The following is a 26,269-nucleotide window of genomic DNA, read 5'->3' as shown; positions in this document are numbered from 1 at the left end:
AAACGCATGAGAAGGAGGGGCAAGATGGCGGAAGAGTAGGGTCCCCAAATCACCTGTCTCCACCAAATTACCTAGATAACCTTCAAATTATCCTGAAAATCTACGAATTCGGCCTGAGATTTAAAGAGACCAGCTGGAAGGCTACAGTGAGAAGAGTTCGGACTTCTATCAAGGTAGGAAGACGGGGAAAAAGAAATAAAGAAACAAAAGGCATCCAAGGGGGAGGGGCCCGCGAGGAGCCGGGCTGAGGCCGGGGCGAGTGTCCCCAGGACAGGAGAGCCCCGGCCTGGAGAAGCAGAAGCTGCACAAACCTTCCCGGGCAGAAAGGGGCTCGCAGGGAGTTGGAACAGGACCCCAGGAGGGCGGGGATGCCCTCGGGCTCCCTGGGACAGTAACAGACACCTGCGCCCCGGGGAGAGTGCACTGAGATCCCTAAAGGGCTGCAGCGCGCGGCGGGATCCGGAGCAGCTCGGACGGGCTCGGGTGGCGGCTCCGCCGGGGGGCTGCGCGGCCGGGAGTGCGAATCCAACAGCACAGACTCCGGAGCACAGGGCGCCGGGACACAGCACAGGATCCGGCCTCACCCCAGGACAGGCAGAGGCCAGGAGGGCCCAGGACAGCAAGGACACGCCTGCCCCGGGCTGAGCAGATCAGCGGCCCCACCCCGGAGCCTCCAGGCCCCTGCAGACAGAATAGTTCCTGCGGGAGCTGAATCCAGGTTTCCAGAGCTGCAGCAACCACTGGGGTTGTTCCTCCTGAAGCCTCACGGGGTAAACAACCCCCACTGAGCCCTGCACCAGGCAGGGGGCAGAGCAGCTCCCCCAAGAGCTAACACCTGAAAATCAGCACAGCAGCCCCCTCCCCCAGAAGACCAGCTAGACTGACAAGTTCCAGCGGAAGTCAAGGGACGTAAAGTATAGAGTCAGAAGATACTCCCCCGTGTTTTTTTTTCTTCTTCTTTTTTTCTTTCTTTTTGATTTCTGATTGCTTCCCCCACCATTTTTCTCGCCTTTCTTTTTCTTTCTCTTTTTCTTCTCTTTTTTCATTTTTTTCTTCCTTTTTTCTTTTTCTTTTTCTCTTTTCTTTCCGTCTCTCTCTCTCTTTTTCTCCTTTTCCCAATACAACATGTTTTTGGCCACTCTGCGCTGAGCAAAATGACTAGAAGGAAAAACTCACCTCAAAAGAAAGAATCAGAAACACTCCTCTCTCCCACAGAATTACAAAATCTGGATTACAATTCAATGTCAGAAAGCCAGTTCAGAAGCACTATTATACAGCTACTGGTGGCTCTAGAAAAAAGCATAAAGGACTCAAGAGACTTCATGCAGAATTTAGATCCAATCAGGCAGAAATTAAAAATCAATTGAATGAGATGCAATCCAAACTAGAAGTCCTAACGATGAGGGTTAAAGAGGTGGAAGAACGGGTGAGTGACATAGAACACAAGTTGACGGCAAAGAGAGAAACTGAGAAAAAAAGAGACAGAAAATTAAAAGACCATGAAGACAGATTAAGGGAAATAAACGACGGCCTGAGGAAGAAAAACATACGTTTAATTGGGGTTCCTGAGGGCGCCGAAAGGGACAGAGGGCCAAAATATGTATTTGAACAAATCCTAGCTAAAAACTTTCCTAATCTGGGAAGGGAAACAGGCATTCAGATCCAGGAAATAGAGAGATCCCCCCCTAAAATCAATAAAAACCATTAAACACCTCGACATTTCATAGTGAAGCTTACAAATTCCAAGAACAAAGAGAAGATCCTTAAAGCAGCAAGAGACAAGAAAGCCCTGACTTTTATGGGGAGGAATATTAGGGTAACAGCAGACCTCTCCACAGAGACCTGGAGGCCAGAAAAGGCTGGCAGGATATATTCAGGGTCCTAAATGAGAAGAACATGCAACCAAGAATAATTTATCTGGCAAGACTCTCAATCAAAATAGAAAGAGAGATAAAGAGCTTCCAAGACAGGCAGGAACTGAAAGAATATGTGACCTCCAAACCAGCTCTGCAAGAACTTTTAAGGGGGACTCTTAAAATTCCCCTTTAAGAAGAAGTTCAGTGCAACAATCCACAAAAACAAGGACTGAATAGATATCATGATGACACTAAACTCATATCTGTCAATAGTAACTCTGAACGTGAACGGGCTTAATGACCCCATCAAAAGGCACAGGGTTTCAGACTGGATAAAAAAGCAGGACCTATCTATTTGCTGCCTACAAGAGACTCATTTTATTTTATTTTTATTTTTATTTATTTATGATAGTCACACAGAGAGAGAGAGAGAGAGAGAGATAGGCAGAGACACAGGCAGAGGGAGAAGCAGGCTCCATGCACCGGGCCCCGACGTGGGATTCGATCCCGGGTCTCCAATATCGCGCCCTGGGCCAAAGGCAGGCGCCAAACCACTGCGCCACCCAGGGATCCTGAGACTCATTTTAGACAGAAGGACACCTACAACCAGAAAATAAAAGGTTGGAGAACCAGTTACCATTCGAATGGTCCTCAAAAGAAAGCAGGGGTAGCCATCCTTATATCAGATAAACTAAAATTTACCCCGAAGACTGTAGTGAGAGATGAAGAGGGACACTATCTCATACTTAAAGGATCCATCCAACAAGAGGATTTAACAATCCTGAATATATATGCCCGGAATGTGGGAGCTGCCAAATATTTAAACCAATTAATAACCAAAGTGAAGAAATACTTAGATAATAATACACTTATACTTGGTGACTTCAATCCAGCTCTTTCTACCCTCGATAGGTCTTCTAAGCACAACATTTCCAAAGAAACGAGAGCTTTAAATGATACACTGGAGTAGATGGATTTCACAGATATCTACAGAACGTTACATCCAAACTCAACTGAATACACATTCTTCTCAAGTGCACATGGAAATTTCTCCAGAATAGACCACATACTGGGTCACAAATTGGGAATGAACCAATACCAAAAGATTGGGATTGTTCCTGCATATTCTCAGACCATAATGCCTTGAAATTAGAACTAAATCACAACACGAAGTTTGGAAGGATGTCAAACACGTGGAGGTTAAGGACAATCCTGCTAAAAGATGAAAGGGTCAATCAGGAAGTTAAGGAAGAATTAAAAAGATTCATGGAAACTAATGAGAATGAAGATACAACCATTCAAACTCTTTGGGATGCAGCAAAAGCAGTCCTAAGGGGGGAATACATCGCAATACAAGCATCTATTCAAAAACTGGAAAGAACTCAAATACAAAAGCTAACCTTACACCTAAAGGAGCTAGAGAAAAAACAGTAGATTGACCCCACGCCCAGCAGAAGAAGTGAATTAATTAAAATTCGAGCAGAACTCAACCAAATCGAGACCAGAAGAACTGTGGAACAGATCAACAGAACCAGAATTTGAAAGACTTAATAAGATAGATAAACCATTAGCCAACCTTATTAAAAAGAAGAGAGAGGAGACTCAAATTAATAAAATTATGAATGAGAAAGGAGAGATCACTACCAACACCAAGGAAATACACACGATTTTAAAAACATAATATGAACCGCTATACGCCAATAAATCAGGCAATCTAGAAGAAATGGACGCATTCCTGGAAAGCCACAAACTACCAAAACTGGAACAGGAAGAAATAGAAAGCCTGAACAGGCCAATAACCAGGGAGGAAATTGAAGCAGTCATCAACAATCTCCCAAGACAGAAGAGTCCAGGGCCAGATGGCTTCCCAGAGGACTTCTATCAAACGTTTAAAGAAGAAATCATCCCTATTCTACTAAAGCTGTTTGAAAAGATAGAAAGAGATGGAGTACTTCCAAATTCGTTCTATGAAGCCAGCATCACCCTAATTCCAAAACCAGACAAAGACCCCACCAAAAAGGAGAATTACAGACCAATATCCCTGATGAACATGGATGCAAAAATTCTCAACAGATACTAGCCAACAGGATCCAACAAAACATTAAGAAAATTATTCACCACGACCAAGTAGGATTTATCCCCGGGACACAAGGTTGGTTCAACACTCGTAAAACAATCAATGTGATTCATCATATCAGTAAGAGAAAAACCAAGAACCATATGATCCTCTCATTAGATGCAGAGAAAGCGTTTGACAAAATACAGCAACCATTCCTGATCAAAACTCTTCAGAGTGTAGGGATAGAGGGAAATTTCCTCGACATCTTAAAAGCCGTCTACGAAAAGCCCACTGCAAATATCATTCTCAATGGGGAAGCACTGGGAGCCTTTCCCCTAAGATCAGGAACAAGACAAGGATGTCCACTCTAACCACTGCTATTCAACATAATATTGGAAGTCCTAGCCTCAGCCATCAGGCAACAAAAAGACATTAAAAGAAGAAGTCAAACTCTCCCTTTTTGCTGATGACATGATACTCTACATAGAAAACCCAAAAGCCTCCACCCCAAGATTGATAGAACTCATACAGCAATTTGGTAGCGTGGCAGGATACAAAATCAATGCCCAGAAATCAATGGCATTTCTATACACTAACAATGAGGCTGAAGAAAGGGCAGCCACGGTGGCACAGCATTTTAGCGCCGCCTACAGCCCGGGGTGTGATCCTGGAGACCCAGGATCGAGTCCCGTGTTGGGCTTCCTGCATGGAGCCTGCTTCTCCCTCTGCCTGCCTCTCTCTCTCTCTCTCTCTCTCTGTCTCATGAATAAATAAATAAATGTTAAAAAAATGAGGCTGAAGAAAGAGAAATAAGGAGTCAATCCCATTTACAATTGCACCCAAAAGCATAAGATACCTAGGAATAAACCTCACCAAAGACGTAAAGGATCTATACGCTAAAAACTATAGAACACTTCTGAAAGAAATTGAGGAAGACATAAAGACATGGAAAAATTCCATGCTCATGGATTGGCAGAATTAATATTGTGAAAATGTCAATGTTACCCAGGGCAATTTAAACGTTTAATGCAATCCCTATCAAAATACCTTGGACTTTCTTCAGAGAGTTAGAACAAATTATTTTAAGATTTGTGTGGAATCAGAAAAGACCCCGAATAGCCAGGGGAATTTTAAAAAAGAAAACCATATCTGGGGACATCACAATGCCAGATTTCAGGTTGTACTACAAAGCTGTGATCATCAAGACAGTGTGGTACTGGCACAAAAACAGACACATAGATCAATGGAACAGAATAGAGAACCCAGAAGTGGACCCTGAACTTTATGGCCAACTAATATTCAATAAAGAAAGAAAGACTATCCATTGGAAGAAAGACAGTCTCTTCAAGAAATGGTGCTGGGAAAATTGGACATCCACATGCAGAAGAATGAAACTAGACCACTCTCTTTCACCAGACACAAAGATAAATTCAAAATGGATGAAAGATCTAAATGTGGGACAAGATTCCATCAAAATCCTAGAGGAGAACACAGGCAACACTCTTTTTGAACTCAGCCACAGTAACTTCTTGCAAGACACATCCACGAAGGCAAAAGAAACAAAAGCAAAAATGAACTCTTGGGACTTCATCAAGATAAGAAGCTTTTGCACAGCAAAGGATACAGTCAACAAAACTAGAAGACAACCTACAGAATGGGAGATGATATTTGCAAATGACGTATCAGATAAAGGGCTAGTTTCCAAGATCTATAAAGAACTTCTTAAACTCAACACCAAAGAAACAAACAAGCCAATCATGAAATGGGCAAAAGACATGAAGAGAAATCTCACAGAGGAAGACATAGACATGGCCAACATGCACATGAGAAAATGCTCTGCATCACTTGCCCTCAGGGAAATACAAATCAAAACCACAATGAGATACCACCTCACTCCAGTGAGAATGGAGAAAATTAACAAGGCAGGAAACAACAAAAGTTGAAGAGGATGCGGTAAAATGGGAACACTCTTGCACTGTTGGTGGGAATGTGAACTGGTGCAGCCACTCTGGAAAACTGTGTGGAGGTTCCCCAAAGAGTTAAAAATAGGGCTCCCCTATGACCCAGTAATTGCACTGCTGGGGATTTACTTCAATGATACAGATGAAGTGAAACGCCGGGACACCTGCACCCTGATGTTTCTAGCAGCAATGTCCACAATAGCCAAACTGTGGAAGGAGCCTTGGTGTCCATCGAAAGATGAATGGATAAAGAAGATGTGGTTTATGTATACAAAGGAATATTACTCAGCCATTAGAAACGACAAATACCCATCATTTGCTTTGACATGGATGTGACTGTGGTTATTATGCTGAATGAAATAAGTCAATTGAAGAAGGACAAACATTATATGGTCTCATTCAGTTGGGGAATATAAAAAATAGTGAAAACGAATAAAGGGGAAAGAGGAGAGAATGAGTGGGAAATATCAGTGAGGGTGACAGCACATGAGAGACTCCTAACTCTGGGAAATGAACAAGGTGTCATGGAAAGGGGGGTTGGGGTGACTAGGTGACAGGCACTGAGGGGGGCACTTGGCAGGATGAGCACTGGGTGTTATGCTATATGTTGGCAAACAGAACTCCAATAAAAATTATACAAGACAAAAAGTTAAAAATTGCAAGTTCCTTTTTCTTTTTTGAAGATTTTATTCATTTATTTCTGAGAGACACAGAGTGAAAGGCAGGACATAAGCAGAAAGAGAAACAGGTTCCCCCATAGGGAACCCGATGCGGCACTTGATCCCAGGATGCCTGGATCATGTCCTGAGCCAAAAGCAGATGCTCAACCACTGAGCCACCTAGGTGCCCAAAATATTCCAGACTCTCAAAATATACATAATTTGTTTTTCCAGATTTAGGAACTTTTTTTTCATCTGAAGCGGAGTTAGAAAATTTTTATTAAAATATAGCTTTGTGAGCAAATGAAAACATTCATCTTTTTTCCTTAGCTGATCCCTCTAAAACTCAGAAACTCTCAGTACATATGTCTATATTTTTATGACAATGTATTTACTTCTATTCATTCAATATGAACCTGGTCTCCTTGTGACAGAGCAGTTTGCTGGAATATCACATTTGAGAGACATATGACCAGACAGCTTTAGGAAGTAACATAATTTGATGGAGCCATTAAAACCCTTAAGAAATACGAGTCTGGTCCCTTCTAACTAGTATCCCAGCAGCCTCACCAGGTGAGTAAAGAAGGTCACTTTCTGGCAGGTGCAAAAACCACAAGATATTTTGAGTAGCTTAAGAAGAATTCACCAGTTCTATAGGTTTCATGTGGAAAGCCTGTTGCTAAGTAATTGGCTTGCCTCATGGTCTTGAAGGGCAGCTAAAAGTGCAATCTAGAGATTCCTCATGGAAGTTCTAGAAAAGCAAGTGTTAAAGAACCTATATGGTCAACCACTATTCTTGGTTCAATTTTGAAATAATTAGTACATTTTTTTTGAAACTAGACTTATTTTGAAAGTACATTCATATTAATTTGGCTATCTTCAGTAAAACTAGGGATGATTATAGAGACAAATAACTTTCAGGAACATATATGATAGATATTAGATTTTAATACTGTTCATTATAAATAGGACTAGATCCTGATATTTCTAGTATCCTCCAATGTCTGGCTATATCTGTCCAAGGTAATGGTTAAAAATTTTTTTTCTCCCACTTTCTCACAATAGAAATCGTTTCAGAGCTAAAGTTGCTGTTTTTCCAGATGCTCTACAATTTAATATGAGTTGCTTGATATAAACTTGAAAGAAATCCGCGCACTAGATCACATGTAGATAATCTTTCTGCCTGCTGCTTGTGGGCCACTTAGAAAAAAATCACCAGAGACATCAAAACTAGAAACCAGGAAAACCCAGCAGAGGTCACTGCCTGCCCTCACTCCATCTGCAGATGCTTCCAGCCCCACACCTAGGAGTCTTCTCCCTGGCAGTATCCAGGCCTCAGACCTGAGTTTATAATTAGCTCCAACCATTATCCTGTGTTTTACTTTGTGGGCCTAACTTGGCAGGCCCACCTGCATATCTGCCTCCTGAAATGAGATTAAGTGAACTGACCTATGGTCAGACAAGTGTTCTGGTTCAACCAGAGGAAACACACTTCCAGCTCACATGTGACTGTGTGAGACTTCAGGGAAAAACCAGAGGAGAGAGCTGGAGGGGACAAGGGAAGGATGCTCCTAAATGGGCCACTTTGTCATGAAGATGATCCTGAGTGAAAAAGCAGTTGAAACCCAGCAGACTCCGGAACAGCTCCTCACCACACCCTGAGTCAAGTAAAGGAATGTAGGCCAAGCATCTGATGCAGGAAGAGAGCTCGCAGCACAGACAAGGACAACAGGACATGAACTTTGTGGGGCAGACAGGGAGGGACCCAGCAGGCCTGTTTGGTCAAAGTCCTCCATGTGTCACTGCTTCCCAGCGGCCACATACACATTTGTCAGCAAAAGATGACTCTTCTTGTCTGAATGGTATTTCTTTGCATTGAATACTCGACCCCTAACTTTTCCTTAGTTCCCAAAACCAGAGATCCCTCATTTTGTCAGGGTATCTTTGGAATTTCCATGTCCATGCAAATTCCCATATATGGGCTATTAAAATTGATTTTATCTGATTAATCTGTCTTATGCCAATTTGATTCTTAGTTCAGGTAGAAGGATCTTAAAATGGACCGGATGTTCCTTCTTCCTGATTGTAGTCACAGAGACACAACAGGAAGGAAAGGTTGAGGTTTTGGCTTTAAAATGTAATCATTTTTTAAAATATTTCAGGCATTGATTCATGAGAGACACAGAGAGAAGGCAGAGACATAGGGAGAATGATAAGCAGGCTCCTCACAGGGAGCCAGATGTGGGACTCGATCCCAGAACTCTGGGATAATGTCCTGAGCCAAAGGGATATGCTCAACCACTGGAGTCCCAAAATATGTACTCTTTATAATTTACCTCAGACTCTGGGGCACGAGCACCTGGTCTCTATTCCTTCATCTGGGTGTGCTCCTGAGGAACCTGTGCTATCTCAAGCTACAGCAGAATCCATGTGTAACTCCTCCCTCCTCAATGACAGGTCTCCCCACATATGATTCTCCCTACAGGAGCCTCCACAGATGCTTCTCAATAAAAGAGACTCAGAGACAAGACCTGTTGTTGGAGAAGTTTTTGTCTCACTTCCTCATTTTCTGAGACACTGTGGGTAAGAGTAGCTGCTCCCACTGCTGTGGAGTATACCGCAGTAGTAGTCAGCCTCGTCCTCAGGCTGCAGCCCTGAGATGAGCAGGAGCCCTGCATTGGCCGAGGTGTCCATAGGGCCAGGGAAGCAGCTGGTGATCCCGGAGCCATGGTGTTTATCTGATTCTGAGTAGTAGTACAGGAGGTAACAGGGAGGGCTCCCTGGCTTCTGCTGGTACCAGTGTGTTATAGCCACCAACACTGAAGCCACTGCTCAGGGAGCAGGTGAATCTGGCTGTTATTTTGTTTTGTTTTGTTTTGGTTTGGTTTGGTTTGGTTGGTTTTAATAAATTTATTTATTATTGGTGTTCGATTTAACAACATACAGAATAACACCCAGTGCTCATCCCATCAGTGCTCCTCTCAGTGCCCGTCACTTACTCACCCCACCCCCCACCGTCCTCCCCTTCCACAACCCCTAGTTCGTTTCCCAGACATAGGAATGTTTATGTTCTGTCTCCCTTTCTGATATTTCCCACACATTTTTCTACCTTCCCTTATATTCCCTTTCACTATTATTTATATTCCTCAAATGAATGAGAATGTCTGTTCTTCTCTGATTGACTTATTTCACTCAGCATAATACCCTCCAGTTCCATCCACGTTGAAGCAAATGGTGGGTATTTGTCATTTCTAAGGCTGAGTAATATTCCATTGTATACATAAACCACATCTTCTTTATCCATTCAACTTTCAATGGACACCAAGGCTCCTTCCACAGTTTAGCTATCGTGGACATTGCTGTTATAAACATCAGGGTGCAGGTGTCCCGGCGTTTCATTGCATCTGTATCTTTGGGGCAAATCCCCAACAGTGCAATTGCTGGTCATAGGGCAGGTCTATTTTTAACTCTTTGATGAGCCTCCATACAGTTTTCCAGAGTGGCTGCACCAGTTCACATTCCCACCAACAGTGTAAGAGGCTTCCCTTTTCTCGCATCCTCTCCAACATTTGTGGTTTCCTACCTTGTTAATTTTCCCCATTTTCACTGGTGTGAGGTGGTATCTCATTGTGGTTTTGATTTGTATTTCCCTGAGGGCAAGTGATGCAGAGCATTTTCTCATGTGCATGTTGGCCATGTCTATGTCTTCCTCTGTGAGATTTCTCTTCATGTCTTTTGCCCATTTCATGGTTGGATTGTTTGTTTCTTTGGTGTTGAGTTTAATAATTTTTTTATAGATCCTGGGAAATAGCCCATTATCTGAAACGTCATGTGCAAGCATAATCTCCCATTCTGTAGGTTGTCTTCTAGTTTTGTTGACTGTATCCTTTGATGTGCAAAAGCTTCTTATCTTGATGAAGTCCCAAGAGTTCATTTTTGCTTTTGTTTCTATTGCGTTCGTGCATGTATCTTGCAAGTAGTTAATGTGACCGATTCAAAAAAGGTGTTGCCTGTGTTCTTCTCTAGGATTTTGATGGTTCTCGTCTCACATTTAGATCTTTTATCCATTTTCAGTTTATCTTTGTGTATGGTGAAAGAGAGTGGTCTAGTTTCATTCTTCTGCATGTGGATGTCCAATTTTCCCAGCACCATTTATTGAAGGGACTGTGTTTCTTCCTGTGGAGAACTTTCCTCCTTTATTGAATATTAGTTGACCATAAATTGAGGGTCCACTTCTGGATTTTCTATTCTGTTCCATTGATCTATATGTCTGTTTTTGTGCCAGTACCATACTGTCTTGATGACCACAGCTTTGTAGTACAACCTGAAATCTGGCATTGTGATGCCCCCAGATATGGTTTTCTTTTTTAAAATCCCCTGGCTATTCGGGGTCTTTTCTGATTCCACACAAATCTTAAAATAATTTGTTCTAACTCTCTGAAGAAAGTCCATGATATTTTGATAGGGATGGCATTAAATGTGTAAATTGCCCTGGGTAACATTGACATTTTCACAATTTTAATTCTGCCAATCCTTGAGCATGGAATATTTTTCCATCTCTTTCTGTTTTCCTCAATTATTTTAAGAAGTGTTCTATAGTTTTAGGGTATAGATCCTTTACCTCTTTGGTTAGGTTTATTTCTAGGTATCTTATGCTTTTGGTTGCAATTGTAAATGGGATTGACTCCTTAATTTCTCTTTCTTCAGTCTCATCCATTGTTAGTGTATAGAAATGCCACTGATTTCTGGGCATTGATTTTGTATCCTGCCATGCTGCCAAATTGCTGTATGAGTTCTAGCAATCTTGGGGTGGAGTCTTTTGGGGTTTCAATGTAGAGTATCATGTCACCGGTGAAGAGGGACAGTTTGACTTCTTTGCCAATTTGAATGCCTTTAATGTCTTTTTGTTGTCTGATTGCTGAGGCTAGGACTTCTAGTACTATGTTGAATAGCAGTGGTGAGAGTGGACATCCCTGTCTTGTTCCTGATCTTAGGGGAAAGGCTCCCAGTTCTTTCCTGTTGATAATTATATTTGCAGTGGGCTTTTCGTCGATGGCTTTTAAGATATTGAGGAATGTTCCCTCTATCCCTACACTCTGAATCAGAGCTTTGATCAGGAATGGATGCTGTATTTTGTCAAACGCTTTCTCTGCATCTAATGAGAGGATCATATGGTTCTTGGTTTTTCTCTTACTGATATGATGAATCACATTGATTGTTTTACGAGTGTTGAACCAGCCTTGTGTCCCGGGGATAAATCCTACTTGGTCGTGGTGAATAATTTTCTTAATGTGCTGTTGGATCCTATTGGCTAGTATCTTGTTGAGAATTTTTGCACCCATGTTCATCAGGGATATTGGTCTGTAATTCTCCTTTTTGGTGGGGTCTTTGTCTGGTTTTGGAATTAGGGTGATGCTGGCCTCGTAGAACGAATTTGGAAGTACTCCATCTCTTTCTATCTTTCCAAACAGCTTTAGTAGAATAGATATTGTTTCTTCTTTAAACGTTTGATAGAATTCCTCTGGGAAGCCATCTGGCCCTGGACTCTTGTGTCCTGGGAGGTTTTTGATGACTGCTTCCATTTCCTCCCTGGTTATTGACCTGTTCAGGTTTTCTATTTCTTCCTGTTCCAGGTTTGGTAGTTTGTGGCTTTCCAGGAATGCGTCCATTTCTTCTAGATTGCCTGATTTATTGGCGTATAGTTGTTCATAATATGTTCTTAAAATTGTTTGTATTTCCTTGGTGTTGGTAGTGATCTCTCCTTTCTCATTCATAATTTTATTAATTTGAGTCTTCTCTCTCTTCTTTTTAATAAGGCTGGCTAATGGTTTATCTATCTTATTAATTCTTTCAAAGAACCAACTCCTTGTTTTGTTGATCTATTCCACAGTTCTTCTGGTCTCAATTTTATTGAGTTCTGCCCGAATCTTTATTAACTGTCTTTTTCTGCTGGGTGTAGGATTTATTTGCTGTTTTTTCTCTAGTTCCTTTAGGTGTAAGGTTATCTTTTCTATTTTAGTTCTTTCCAGTTTTTGAATGGATGCTTATATTGTCATGTATTTCCCCCTCAGGACTCCTTTTCCTGCATCCCAAAGATTTTAAACGGTTGTATCTTCATTCTCATTAGTTTCCATGGATCTTTTTAATTCTTCCTTCATTTCTTGGTTGACCTTTCATCTTTTAGCAGGATGTTCCTTAACCTCCACGTGTTTGAGGTCCTTGCAAACTTCGTGTTGTGATTTAGTTCTAATTTCCAGGAATTATGGTCTGAGAATATGCAGGGGATGATCCTAATCTTTCGGTATCAGTTCAGACCCGATTTGTTATCCAGTATGTGGTGTATTCTTTTTTTTTTTTCCCCCAAGGGGAATTCTATCAAACATTTATTTTATTTTATTTTTTTTACATTTTACAGTGCCTAATATTTTTTTATATTGGTGTTCAATTTACTAACATACAGAATAACCCCCAGTGCCCGTCACCCATTCACTCCCACCCCCCGCCCTCCTCCCCTTTCAACACCCCTAGTTCGTTTCCCAGAGTTAGCAGTCTTTACGTTCTGTCTCCCTTTCTGATATTTCCCACACATTTCTTCCCCCTTCCCTTATATTCCCTTACACTATTATTTATATTCCCCAAAGGAATGAGAACATATAATGTTTGTCCTTCTCCGACTGGCCTACTTCACTTATGTGGTGTATTCTGAAGAAATTTCCATGTGCACTTGAGAAGAATGTGTATTCAGTTGAGTTTGGATGTAAAGTTCTGTAGATATCTGTGAAATCCATCTGGTCCAGTATATCATTTAAAGCTCTCCTTTCTTTGCAGATGTTGTGTAGAAGACCTATTGAGTGTAGAAAGCGCTAGATTGAAGTCACCAAGTATAAGTGTATTATTGTCTAAGTATGTCTTAACTTAGGTTATTAATTGATATATTTGGCAGCTCCAACATTCAGAGCATATATATTGATGATTGTTAAGTCCTTTTGTTGGATAGATCTTTTAAGTATGATATAGTGTCCTTCTTCATCTCTCACTACAGTCTTCGGGGTAAATTTTGGTTTATCTGATATAAGGATGGCTACCCCTGCTTTCTTTTGAGGGCCATTTGAATGGTAAACGGTTCTACAACTTTCTATTTTCAGGCTGTAGGTGTCCTTCTGTCTGAAATGAGTCTCTTGTAGACGGCAAATAGATGGGTCCTGCTTTTTTATCCAGTCTGAAACCCTGTGACTTTTGATAGGGTCATTAAGCCAGTTCACCTTCAGAGTTACTATGGAAAGATATGGGTTTAGTATCATCATGATCTCTATTCAGTCCTTGTTTTTGTGGATTGTTCCACTGGACTTCTTCTTTAAGGGGAATTTTAAGAGTCCCCCTTAAAATTTCTTGCAGAAATGAAAGAATATGTGACCTCCATACCAGCTCTGCAAGAAATTTTAAGGTGTATTCTTTCAGTTTCTGCCTGTCTTGGAAGCTCTCTTTCTCTCCTTCCATTCTGAATGAGAGCCTTGCTGGATAAAATATTATTGGTGCATGTTTTTCTCATTTAGGATCCTGAATATATCCTGCCAGCCCTTTCTGGCCTGCCAGGTCTCTGTGGAGAGGTTTGCTGTTACCCTAATACTCCTTCCCATAAAAGTCAGGGATTTCTTGTCTCTTGCTGCTTTAAGGATCTTCTCTTTTTCTTTGGAATTTGCAAGCTTAACTATTAAGTGTTGAAGTGATGAACGGTTTTTATTGATTTTAGGGGGGGATCTCCCTATTTCCTGGATCTGAATGTCTGTTTTCCATCCCAGATTAGGAAAGCTTTCAGCTATGATTTGTTCAAATAAATATTCTGGACCTCTGTCCCTTTCGGCGCCCTTAGGAACCCCAATTAAATGTAGGTTTTTCTTCCTCAGGCTGTCACTTATTTCCCTTAATCTATCCTCATGGTCTTTTAATTGTCTCTTTTTTCCTCAGTTTCCCTCTTTGCCATCAACTTGTCTTCTATGTCACTCCCTCGTTCTTCCACCTCGTTAACCCTCGTGGTTAGGACTTCTCGTTTGGATCATATCTCATTCAATTGATTTTTAATGTCTGTCTTATTAGGTCTAAATTCTGCAGTGATGAAGTCTCTTGAGTCCTTTATGCTTTTTCCTAGAGTCACCAGTAACTTTATAATAAGTATGAACTGAGAACCATCCTACTGACAAATTTACCAACCACAGACAGCTTCTAGGACAAAGGGATTTGGAGACAGACTCTCTGGGGTGGGCACAGCTCGAGTCCCTGCAACTTGTGTCCAGCATGTTCAGGATAGAACAGTTATTACTAAGTCCCTATGACTACAGGCATGAATTTCTCCTACACAAGGCCACATAGACACAGAAGTTTCTTTCAAACATCCCACATGTGATTGGAAGAGCGTTGGTGCTGAGGCGAACAATTGCCCTGAGCTCACAGGTTCTGTGGCCCTGCGTTGGGGCACAAGACTTTCCATCAGAGTTCAGCTCGGTTGGAGGTGGAAGTTGAGTGACTGGGGGAGTGAAATTCCAGGCAAATAACACAGGGAGGGAGTGTTCCATGTCCCCAGGGGCCTGAAGTTCTGGTGGAGCACCGCTGAGGCTGGGGTCCCAGAATCAATGTACTGATCAGTCTCAGGCACTGACTGGAGCCCAGAGATGCTCAGCAGCTGAGTTACCCATGAGGACAGAGATTCCCCCTGGGAATCCTGGGCATCAACCTCTTCCCAGAGGAGCGACTCTGTGCACATCCAGGCAGCCCCGGTGACAGGACTCCAGTCATAGTAGGTGTCACCAGTGTTCCCTGTTGAAGAAACTTCTGTCTCCTGGAGATTATATATCTGAGGATGACTGCGTGAGCACAGGTTGGCTCTGGAGGGAGAGCTAAGCGTGCAAACTGCAGAGTCGAGGATACTATTCACTCAGGCAGAGGAAAGAACTTTGCGTGAGTGTGTGTGTGTGTGTGCATGTTGTGTGTGTGTGTGTGTGAGAGAGAGAGAGAGAGAGAGAGAGAGAGAGAAGCAGGCTATGTGACTCTTCCTTCTAATGACTTTGAAGCATGGGATGGTTCTCCATGGAGATTTTCTTGTAATTCTTCAGGATCCTGTTCCTACGTTTAGAGATAAATGTCTCAAAGATTTTTATTAGAAATACTTATTTTAGCAAAGAGGACTCCTATGAGATCAAACATGTTAAGAATCCACTGATTCAGGAGTGTAGGACTTGTTCAGTGACAAAAAAATGTCCATTTTTTATGACTGCAGACATGAAAACTACAGTTCTAGGGTTTCCAGGTGACTGGAACACAAGGCAAGGGTGAGCACACAGCCTTCTCCTTTGGACCCCACATCCCAGCCAGACCAATATCCCCTGAGCTCCAAGGGGTCTTTCAGGGAATGAGAAAATACATTGCTGATAGTTTTGTGTCTCTGTGTGAAAAAACGCTACAGCCTGGGACTTTGTCTATGGTAAAAAATGTTTCCATGGTGGATCTAGTGTCCAGAGAATCCTTCAGAATGAGAATTTGGAGAACAAGAAAAATAATGGCATATTTTAAAATATCCAGTCAAACCTTTGTCTATGGATTCCTCCATGGTTCCCCATGTGTGAGGGCATCGGATAATTCTGAAGTAGGTAAAAATCATTACATCCCATGTGCAAATGCCTAAAAGTAGATAAACATCCTTTTCAGGGAAATGTAATAACTCTTCTTTCATTTTAAAGAGAGGTAACATGCACCTATGTGGTGCAGGTGGTTGAGCATCAGCTCTTATTTTGCCTGGGGTCCTTATCTCCAGATGATGAGCTCCAGCCCCGCACAGAGCTCTGCACTGAGCCCAGGCTCCTTTTATTTTTTTAGAAGTATGTATGCCTTGGAGGCAGATTTCAGCTACCCATTCATTTTTTTTAAATTTTACCTTTTTTTTTAATTGGAGTTCAATTTGCCAACATATAGCATAACATCCACTGATCACCCCATCAAGTGCCCCCCTCAGTGCCTGTCACCCAGTCACCCCCACCCCCCGCCCACCTCCCTTTCCACCATCCCTTGTTCATTTCCCAGAGTTAGGAGTCTCTCATGTTCTGTCTCCCTTTCTGATATTTCCCACTTATTTTTTCTCCTTTCCCCTTTATTCCCTTTCACTATTTTTTATATTCCCCAAATGAATGAGACCATATAATATTTGTCCTTCTCCAGTCTCCTTCTTTCTCTGCTTTCCCCCACCTCCCTCCCTGCCACTGCAGGATCTCTCTATATATAAAATAAAGAAACCTCTTAAAAAATTAAGACTGATTAGGAGTGCTGGGTACCAGAAAATGGAGCCTAGATCTTAGAGCAGGAAGGAGAATTGAGGGGTTGCATGCAACTCCATTTTCTGGTCATTGTCCTCCCTAGAGATGGACCCTGAAGACTGGAAACTACAGAAAGATCATTTTGATTTTCTCTACAATAATGGCTTAGAGACATAGCTCAGACCTGAAGAGCCAGAGGGAGAGACCAAAGCCTGAGGGACAGGGGAGCAGAGAGGAGAAGACGAGGGAGGGCTTGGGGATTTTGGCAGGGAGAATCTGCAGGATCTGGTCCAATATGGAGGATCTGAACACAGAGCTGGTTTAGAGAGAGGAGACTGTGTCTGTGACCAGGGTTAAGGTCAATGTCTCAACTGTGGATACATCAGTAGTGACGCAGGGTCACAGTTTATGGGATGAGATGATAGAGCTGATTGTGCAACACTGTTTGGATCCACATGGTCAGTTGCAAACAGTAGTTGTCCCTGTTCTTCTTCTCCACACTGAGTGGCGATGTGCCACTAGATGCTGATACCTCATCTGCCTGTGTCTCCTGGGATGTCCCAGTTTTCTTACTTCATATGCATCACAGGACTGTTTCTCTTTCCTGTGGAATGATGGATCACAGTGCAGAAGAGACCACCCTGCTTTGTCTCTCCAGGTAATTTTCTTGGAGAGAAAGCTCTGAAAGGAGGCTCAGAGACAAGATCCTTGGGTCCTGAGGATTTGTCTCATGTCCTCCCTATCTGAGACCCTGTGAGTATCGGGAGCTGCTCCCACCCCACAATGTGCAGCATAGTCATAGTCAGCCTCGTCCTCAGGCTGCAGCCCAGACATGAGCAGGAGACCTGCATTGCCTGAGGCATCATTAGATCCATAGAAGTGGCTGAGAACCCCGTGCCCTGGCACTTATCTGGATCTGAGGGAACTCCTGATGTCTCCTTGATTCTCCTTGTCCAGTATGTTCAGTACCTGCCAACATTCAGGCCCTGGGAAGGATGCAGGTGAGTCTGGTTGATGATCCCAAAGGTGCAGAGAGGAAGGAGGAGTGTGTCCTCACAGCCTGTGACAGGGAACCTGTAGACACAGACACACATAAATATTAGCTAGATTCAGAGTAAATTATATCTAGGCTCTGAACCACAGGGGCGATGCAAGCTGGTCTCTGAGGTAAGCCCGTCCCTACCTGTGCAATGAGAGTGGAGCACAAAGAGGACAGGAGTCCAGGCCATGATGATACGTCCCCAAGGTCCCTGCAGTGGTCTAGGCTGCCCCAGGCTCCATTTTTCCTTCACCCTCTGCCACAGGAGGGGCTGTCCATGAAAATGGGCTCCATTCCGTGACTGTTCAGCCCCTGGTGCTAGATAAGCTCACAACACTCACTGAGGAGGATGTAGGTGGCTTCAGCCCTGTGGAGAGCTGTTGGGAGGAAGAACCCACTGAGACTACACACAGGTACCTGCTCAGGGGACTGTGTCAGTCCAGAGGGGACACAGCTGCTGAGTCCCATCAGGGAGCACTGTGCCAGGCTCCAAGGCCCAGGATCCTTTGAATGCTTCTCACTAATGAGCTGCTTAGGGACCACAAGCAGCCCCACAGCCCCCCCACTGCTGGCCAGGGCACACACCTCACCACGACCCAAACCTTGAGAGTGAGCTAGTTAGTGCCTCGACCTCACTAGGTCTCATTTCTAGGTACCAGGATCCTTTAGGCCTGCCCATGATTCTGTTGAGTCTCACTCTCAGAGGGGGTCCTGATATGGCAGTGTCTGTGAAAATTAATAGAAGGAAAATCTCTTTGAATGGGAGTTCTGAAACCAGTAGGGGGCACTTGTGCCCACAACCCTCAATTGCAGACCCACCTGAAGACAGACCTTGCAAGTCTACACTACTGTAGTCACTGCCTTACTACCTCAGTAAGAGAAAGATTTCCTCCCCTGGCAACATCCCAGCCAATAAGAAATTGTAACAACTCAACCGATGACAAGCCATATTTCAATTTACTCCCATGGACCTTTTATCAATAACAGCCCTCCCACAGTCAATCACCCTTTGCTCTATAAAAGAACTCTCTTATCTTTTCTTCTCTGGACTTGCCTGTGGTTTTCCCATACCTTCCTGTCCTGGATGTCAATTCTGTTTTTCTTAATAAAAAACCCTATTATCGGAGGGAGGGGCAAGACGGCGGAAGAGTAGGGTCCCCAAATCACCTGTCCCCACTAAATTACCTAGATACCCTTCAAATCATCCTGAAAATCTACGAATTCAGCCTGAGATTTAAAGACAGAACAGCTGGAATGCTACAGTGAGAAGAGTTAATGCTCCTGTCAAGGTAGGAAGACGGGGAAAAAAGAATTAAAGAAACAAAAGGCCTCCAAGGGGGAGGGGCCCCGCGAGGAGCCGGGCTAAGGCTGGGGCGAGTGTCCTCAGGACAGGAAAGCTCCCTCCCAGAGAAGCAGGAGCTACATCAACCTTCGCGGGCAAAAAGGCGCTCTAAAGGAGTTAGAGCAGGGCTGCAGGAGGGCGGGGATGCCCTCAGGCTCCCTGGGACATTAACAGACACCTGCGCCCCGGGAGAGTGCGCCAAGCTCCCTAAGGGCTGCAGCGCCCACGGCAGGACCAGAGCAGCTCGGAGGGGCTGGGGCGGCGGCTCCGTGGAGGGTGCTGCGGGGCGGGAGCAGCTCTGAGGGGCTCAGGCAGTGGCTCCGCGGAGGGAGCTGCACCACCAGGGGCGCGAATCCAAAAGTGCAGGCCTGGGAGCACTGGGCGCCGGGACACAGCCCAGGATCTGGCCTCCCCCGGGACAGGCAGAGGCCAGGAGGGCCCAGGACAGCAAGGATGCTCCTGCCCAGAGCTGGGCATTTCAGCAGCCCACCCCAGAGCCTCCAGACCCTGCAGATTGACTGCTCCGGAGTTACTGCAGGGGCTGTATACAGGTTTTCAGACCTGGCCGCTGCCACTGGGGTTGTTCCTCCTTGGGCCTCACGGGGTAAACAACACCCACTGAGCGCTTCACCAGGCAGGGGGAGAGGAGCTCCCCAAGGGCTAACACCTGAAAATCAGCACAATAGGCCCCTTCCCCAGAAGACCAACTAGACGGACAAGTTCCAGGGGAAGTCAAGGGACTTAAAGTATAAAGAATCAGAAGATACGCCCCACTGTTTTGTTTTGTTTTCTTTTTGCTTTTTGATTTCTTTGTTTGCTTCCCCCACCCTTTTTTTCCTTTTTCTTTTTATTCTTTTTTTTCTTTTTTTCTTCCTTTATCTTTTATTTTTTTCTCCTTTCTTTCCTTCTTTCTCTCCTCTCCATTTCTCCTTTTCCCAATACAACTTGGTTTTGGCCACTCTGCACGGAGCAAAATGACTAGAAGGAAATCCTCACCTCAAAAGAAAGAATCAGAAACAGTCTTCTCTCCCACAGAGTTACAAAATCTGGATTACTATTCAATGTCAGAAAGCCAATTCATAAGCACTATTATAAAGCTACTGGTGGCTCTAGAAAAAAAGCATAAAGGACTCAAGAGACTTCATCACTGCAGAATTTAGATCTAATCAGGCAGAAATTAAAAATCAATTGAATGAGATACAATCCAAACGAGAAGTGCTAACCACAAGGGTTAACGAGGTGGAAGAACGAGGGAGTGACATAGAAGACAAGTTGATGGCAAAGAGGGAAACTGAGGAAAAAAAGACAAACAATTTTAAGATCATGAGGATAGATTAAGGGAAATAAATGACAACCTGAGGAAGAAAAACCTACGTTTAATTGGGGTTCCTGAGGGTGCCGAAAGGGACAGAGGTCCAAAATATGTATTTGAACAAATCATAGCTGAAAACTTTCCTCTCACAGAGGAAGACATAGACATGGCCAACATGCACATGAGAAAATGCTCTGCATCACTTGCCATCAGGGAAATACAAATCAAAACCACAATGAGATACCACCTCACAGCAGTGAGAATTGGGAAAATTAACAAGGCAAGAAACCACAAATGTTGGAGAGGATGTGGAGAAAAGGGAACACTCTTGCACTGTTGGGGGAATGTGAAATGGTGCAGCCACTCTGGAAAGCCGTGTGGAGGTTCCTCAAAGAGTTAAAAATAGATCTACCCTATGACCCAGCAATTGCACTGTTGGAGATTTACCCCAAAGATACAGATGCAATGAAACGCTGGGACACCTGCACCCCGATGATTCTAGCAGCAATGTCCACGATAGTCAAACTGTGGAAGGAGCCTTGGTGTCCATTGAAAGTTGAATGGATAAAGAAGATGTGGTTTATGTATACAATGGAATAATCCTCAGCCATTAGATATGACAATTACTCACCATTGGCTTCAACGTGGATGGAACTGGAGGGTATTCTGCTGAGTGAAGTAAGTCAATCCAAAACTCCAGTAAAAAATACACAAAAATAAACAAAAAACGGGAGTTTAAAACACAAATACATTTCTGTGAGAACATGTGGAACTCATGCTTCTAATTCCCCAGAGATGGAACCGCTTCTGAGAATCTGACCTGGACACGTCAATGGGGAGGGAACTGGTGAGCCTGGAAACCAGCTGGGCTCTCAGGGCTTTGGGCCTTGCTGAGGTGTGTGTCCTGTAACAAGGAGGGGGCGCTGAGGGACCGCCCTGTGGTCCCTACAGGGCTGCTCAGTGAGGCCCCTTCACTCAGGGTGCCTGGGCCTGAGAACTGGGTTATGAGCTTCCTGATGGGGACTCATCATCTGTGTCCCCTCTGGCCTGGCAGTCTCCTCTGAGGACCTGTGTGTGGTCCCAGCAGGTGCTTCCATCCAGGGCTCTCCCCAGGGCTGAAGCCACCTCCATCCTCCTCAGTGTGTGGTGTGAGAAGAGCTCCAAGATCAAGGCCCAGGGAGGGGCTGGGCAGTCAGTGGGTGGAGCCCATGTGCAAGGACAGGCTCTCCTGTGGCAGAGGGGGGAGATGAGGAGATCTGGGGCAGCCCAGGCCACAGAGGGGACCAGATCTTTAATGTTCTTTCTACTCTGTCAGTGCACAGGTCAGGACTGACCTCAGGGACACAGAGCCACTGTCAGCCTACGTCAGCTGGTCTAGCTTAGAGGTTTGAGGAAATTCAGTCTGGCCCCTGATCCATCACCCGTGAATGTGTCTGCAGGTTTCCCGTCCCAGCCTGTGCTGACCCAGCCGCCCTCCCTCTCTGCATCCCTGGGAACAACAGCCAGACTCACCTGCACCCTGAGCAGCAGCTGCAGCGGTGGCCATATGCTGGTTCCAGCATGCAAGAGGCCTCCTGAGTACCTGCTGATGGTCTACTGAGACTCACCAGGGCCCTGGGGTCCCCAGCCTCTTCTCTGGCTCCAAGGAAGCCTCGGCCAATGCAGGGCTCCTGCTCATCTCTGGGCTGCAGCCTGAGAATGAGGCTGACTGTCACTGTGCTACAGACCATGGCAGTGGGAACAGCTCCCAATACTCACAGCGTCTCAGATACGGAGGATGTGAGACAAAGACCTCTGGACCCACAGACATGGTCCGGAGCTACTTTTCAGAGAATCTTACCCAGAGATACATGCAGGGGCACATATATGTAAGAAGGTCTGGGTTCTTTTTAATATTCTTTTTATTTATTTATTTATGAGCGACATGGAGAGAGAGGCAGAGACATAGGCAGAGGGAGAAACAGGTTCCCTGCAGGGAACCTGATGCAGGACTCCATCCCTGGACCTGGCATCACAATCTGAGCCAAAGACAGATGCTCAATCACTGAGGCACCCAGCTGCCCCAAAGGTGATGTTTCAGAAGATGAAAGAGAAAAACTAAGGATATGCCTGCAAGGTGACACGTCATAGGACATCCGAGGAAGACAGGAAGAAATGAGAGGTCAGAGTCCAGCTGCACACCCCCTTGGGGTCTGGAGAAGATGGACAGGGATAAATACTGTTTCTGGAACTGAACTTGCTGCCCAGCAAATATTCATCCACAGTCAGTTCTATCATCTCATTCCATGAAGTGTGACCTTTGTCACTCCTGATGTACCCATGGCTGATGCACTGTCAATAACCTCGTCCTGGACGGTCTCCTCTCTCTGAACCAGACACACGTGAATTTGGACAAGCTCCTGCAGACTCTCCCTGACAACATCCCCACCCCCTCCCTCCTCTTCTCTCCTCTGCGCTCCTGTCCCTCAGGCTTGTCTCTCCCTCCAGTTCTTCAGGTCTGAACTCTGTCTCCACCTCAGGATTTCAGAGAAAATCAGAAATGATCTTGCTGAAGTTCCGAGTCCCTAGGGTCCATCTGTGGGGAAGAATGACCAGAAATTGGGGCTGCATGTGACACCCTACATTCTCCTTCCTGTTTCTGTCACTCGGCAGCACCTGCACGTCTGATTCAGAGCTGTTCTCATTTGAGTCCTCACTGCCTGGATCAATCCTCTGTCAGGGAGAAGGGCTTTGAGACACAGGCCTTGAAATCTGGGTACCAGGACCTGAGATAAAGGGCAATCTCCCGTGTTTTTGGGCTTCTCCATCCATTCAAATGTTAGACTAATCTGTGCTCACCTGGTGTCCTTGGTGTCACAATCTCCAGAAGACACAATCCCTAGTAACAGGGAACTCAAGTTACTGAGGTGCTGTGACCTGGGTAGCCAGCATGTGCTCTGAATACCTGTTCCTTGGGACAAAGCTGATCCTCAGGATTCCTAGGGAGAGTCTCCGTCCCCACGGGTAGCTCTGCCCCTCACCATTTCTGGGATCCAATTGGCACCTGAGGCTGATCAGTACATTGATTCTGGGACCCCAGCCTCAGGGCTGCTCCACCAGAGATCAAGGCCCCTGGGGATGTGGGACTCACACTCCCTATGCTCTCAGGGCTGGGCTGTCACTCCCTGAGTCTCAACAGGGACACGTAAGCTAGGCTGGACCTCTGCTAAATAATCTTTCCAAGTCAGGACCACAGAGTCTGTGACCTCAGGGACATGGTTCCTTCATCTCCACTCTCCACCACTCACAGGTGACCTATGATAGAAACTCTGGGTCCAGGTGGCTTTTGCCAATAGATCTTCATTATGTTGAGTGAAATAATTCAATCAGAGAAGGACAAATATTATATGGTCTCATTCATTTAGGGAATATAAAAATTACTGAAAGGCAATAAAGGGAAAGGAGAGAAAATGAGTGAAAATATCAGTGAGGATGACAAAACATGAGAGACTCCTAACTCTGGGATATGAACAAGGGGTAGTGGAAAGGGAGGTAGGTGGGGGATAGGGGTGATTGGGTGATAGGCACTGAGGGGGGATGAGCACTGGGTGTATATGTTGGCAAATCGAACTCCAATAAATAAACAAACAAACAAACAAACAAACAAACAAAAAGAACATTATTCTCCTACTCATGCATGGCTGAATGAGTAATTGCTCTGTCCTGACATGCTGGACCCAGGCCCCAGCTGTGCCCACCCCAGATTGTAGTTGGACCCTGAATTGCTCATCATAGAAGCTGGTCTATATTTGCGAATTCCCCATTCAGATGGCTGTAAAGTTCATACTCATGAGTAGTGCCCATGAGCCTCATGGGGGCTCATGGGCACTACTTCAGGCTTTCCTACCTGCACGATCAGACACATGATATAATCATAAGGTTAAAAAAAGAGACAAATGATTTTATAAAATGTTTTTAAATGTCTATTTAAATGAAAGCCAAAGTCATTCCTTTTTTAAAAAACATTTTATTTACTTATTCATTAGACACATAGAGAGAGAGAGGCAGAGACACAGTCAGAGGGTGAAGCACGGTCCCCTCAGGGAACCTGATGTAGGTCTCGATCCCAAGACCCTAGAATCATGACCTGAGCCATTGGCAGATGCTCAATCACTGAGCCACCAGGTGCAACTGCACTGAGGTTTTAACTGCAACTTCCATCGTTATTCTCCATGCAGTCCACACAGATCTGAAAACAATGTCCTAGTGATTCCACCTACATCTTCACAGTGACATCGTCAGTGAGACTTAATCAGTGTATTTGGGAAGGATTTCTAAAAAAGAACATTCATCCAACTGCAAGTGCAGAGAAATAGGGAGATGGAGCAGCAGGCTCCCTGCAGGAAGCCGGTTGTGGGACTTGATCCCAGGACTCCAGGATCATGACCTGAGACAAAGACGGACGCTTAACCAGTGAGCCACCCAGGCGTCCCTCACACAGAGAAATGAGTGTAGCCTAAAATCTATGCTGCAAGGTGGGAGACCATGTGCGTGGACACATGTCCTGATCATAGGAGGAGAGTGGGTAGAGATCTGGGGACAGGACCTGAGTCCTATGGCCAACTGATCCCCATGTCATGCAGGGTGAGGTGGTGTCAGGATGCCAGAAGGTGATTGAGGCATATTTATGAGGTGTCAGGCTTGATCAGAGCTGGGAACACCACCTAGCACTGACTGTGGCCTCTTCTCAGGTCTCACAGTTGGGACCTCCCTAACCACACCCCAGCCCCACATAGCCCCTGCCCTACTTACCCCCCTGACACCCTAAGCAGAGGGACCTGACCCAGGGCCAGGGAGGGGTCAGAGATCTGGGGTCTCATTTGCATGGGAGGGCCCCTCCCTCTCTCAGAGGATGAAGAGGGGAAGGGAGAGACGAGGGGAGGCTCTGCTCAGCTGAGGGGCCACTGAAGACAGGATCAGTGATGACCTCCATCATGGGCTGGTCCCCTCTCCTCCTCACCCTCCTGGCTCACTGCACAGGTGACTGGATGTGGGACAGAGGAGGGGCTCTTGGAGGGCATGTGGGGTCCTGCATCTTCCTCTTGTATCCAGCATCACCCTCTCTGTGTCTCTGCCTCTTGCAGGGTTCTGGGCCCAGTCTGTGCTGACTCAGCCTCCCTCAGTGTTCAGGTCCCTGGGCCAGAGGGTCACTATATCCTGCACTGGAAGCAGCTCCAACGTCGGTAGAGGTTATGTGATCTGGTACCAACAGCTCCTGGGAACACGCCCAAGAACCCTCATATATGGTAGTAGTAACCAACCCTCAGGGGTCCCCAATCAATTCTCTGGCTCCAGGTCAGGCAGCACAGACACTCTGACAATCTCTGGGTTCCAGGCTGAGGATGAGGCTGATTATTACTGCTCATCCTGGGACAGCAGTCTCAGTGCTCTCACAGTGCTCCAGGTCTGTGGGGAAGTGAGACAAAGACCCACTTACCCATCTGCATATGAGTGAGCACCCCAGCAGCTGCCTGCTTAGGCTCCCCCTGGGTTTCTGCTCATTCTTCAGTTGATACCCTAGACACAGGTGCATCTGGGGGACCCTCCTGGGAATGGAGACTCCTTCACGTCTCTGACCTCAGAGTCACTCAGAGTAGCCCATTGTACACAGAAAGTGTCAAATGAAAGAGACAGTTTTGTCCTCAGGATCAGGGACAGGTTCTTTTAGGCTAGTGTACATTCACTTTTCATCTTCTGATTT

At 45.0% G+C, this 26,269-nt stretch overlaps 1 gene segment (V, D, J or C); it reads right to left on the bottom strand.

Moving 5' to 3' along the window:
* Positions 1 to 9,097: 9,097 nt before the first annotated feature.
* On the bottom strand, positions 9,098 to 18,065 carry LOC119866063. The segment is given in 3 exon segments: positions 9,098 to 9,338; positions 17,797 to 17,910; positions 18,020 to 18,065. Coding segments are annotated over 3 exon segments (401 nt in total).
* Positions 18,066 to 26,269: the final 8,204 nt, after the last annotated feature.

The sequence above is a fragment of the Canis lupus genome, chromosome 26, assembly GCF_011100685.1.
Source record: "Canis lupus familiaris isolate Mischka breed German Shepherd chromosome 26, alternate assembly UU_Cfam_GSD_1.0, whole genome shotgun sequence".
In the NCBI taxonomy this organism is placed as follows: Eukaryota; Metazoa; Chordata; class Mammalia; order Carnivora; family Canidae; genus Canis; species Canis lupus.
Note: the sequence above shows the minus strand (reverse complement) of the source record. Positions and strands in the feature narration are given on the sequence as shown.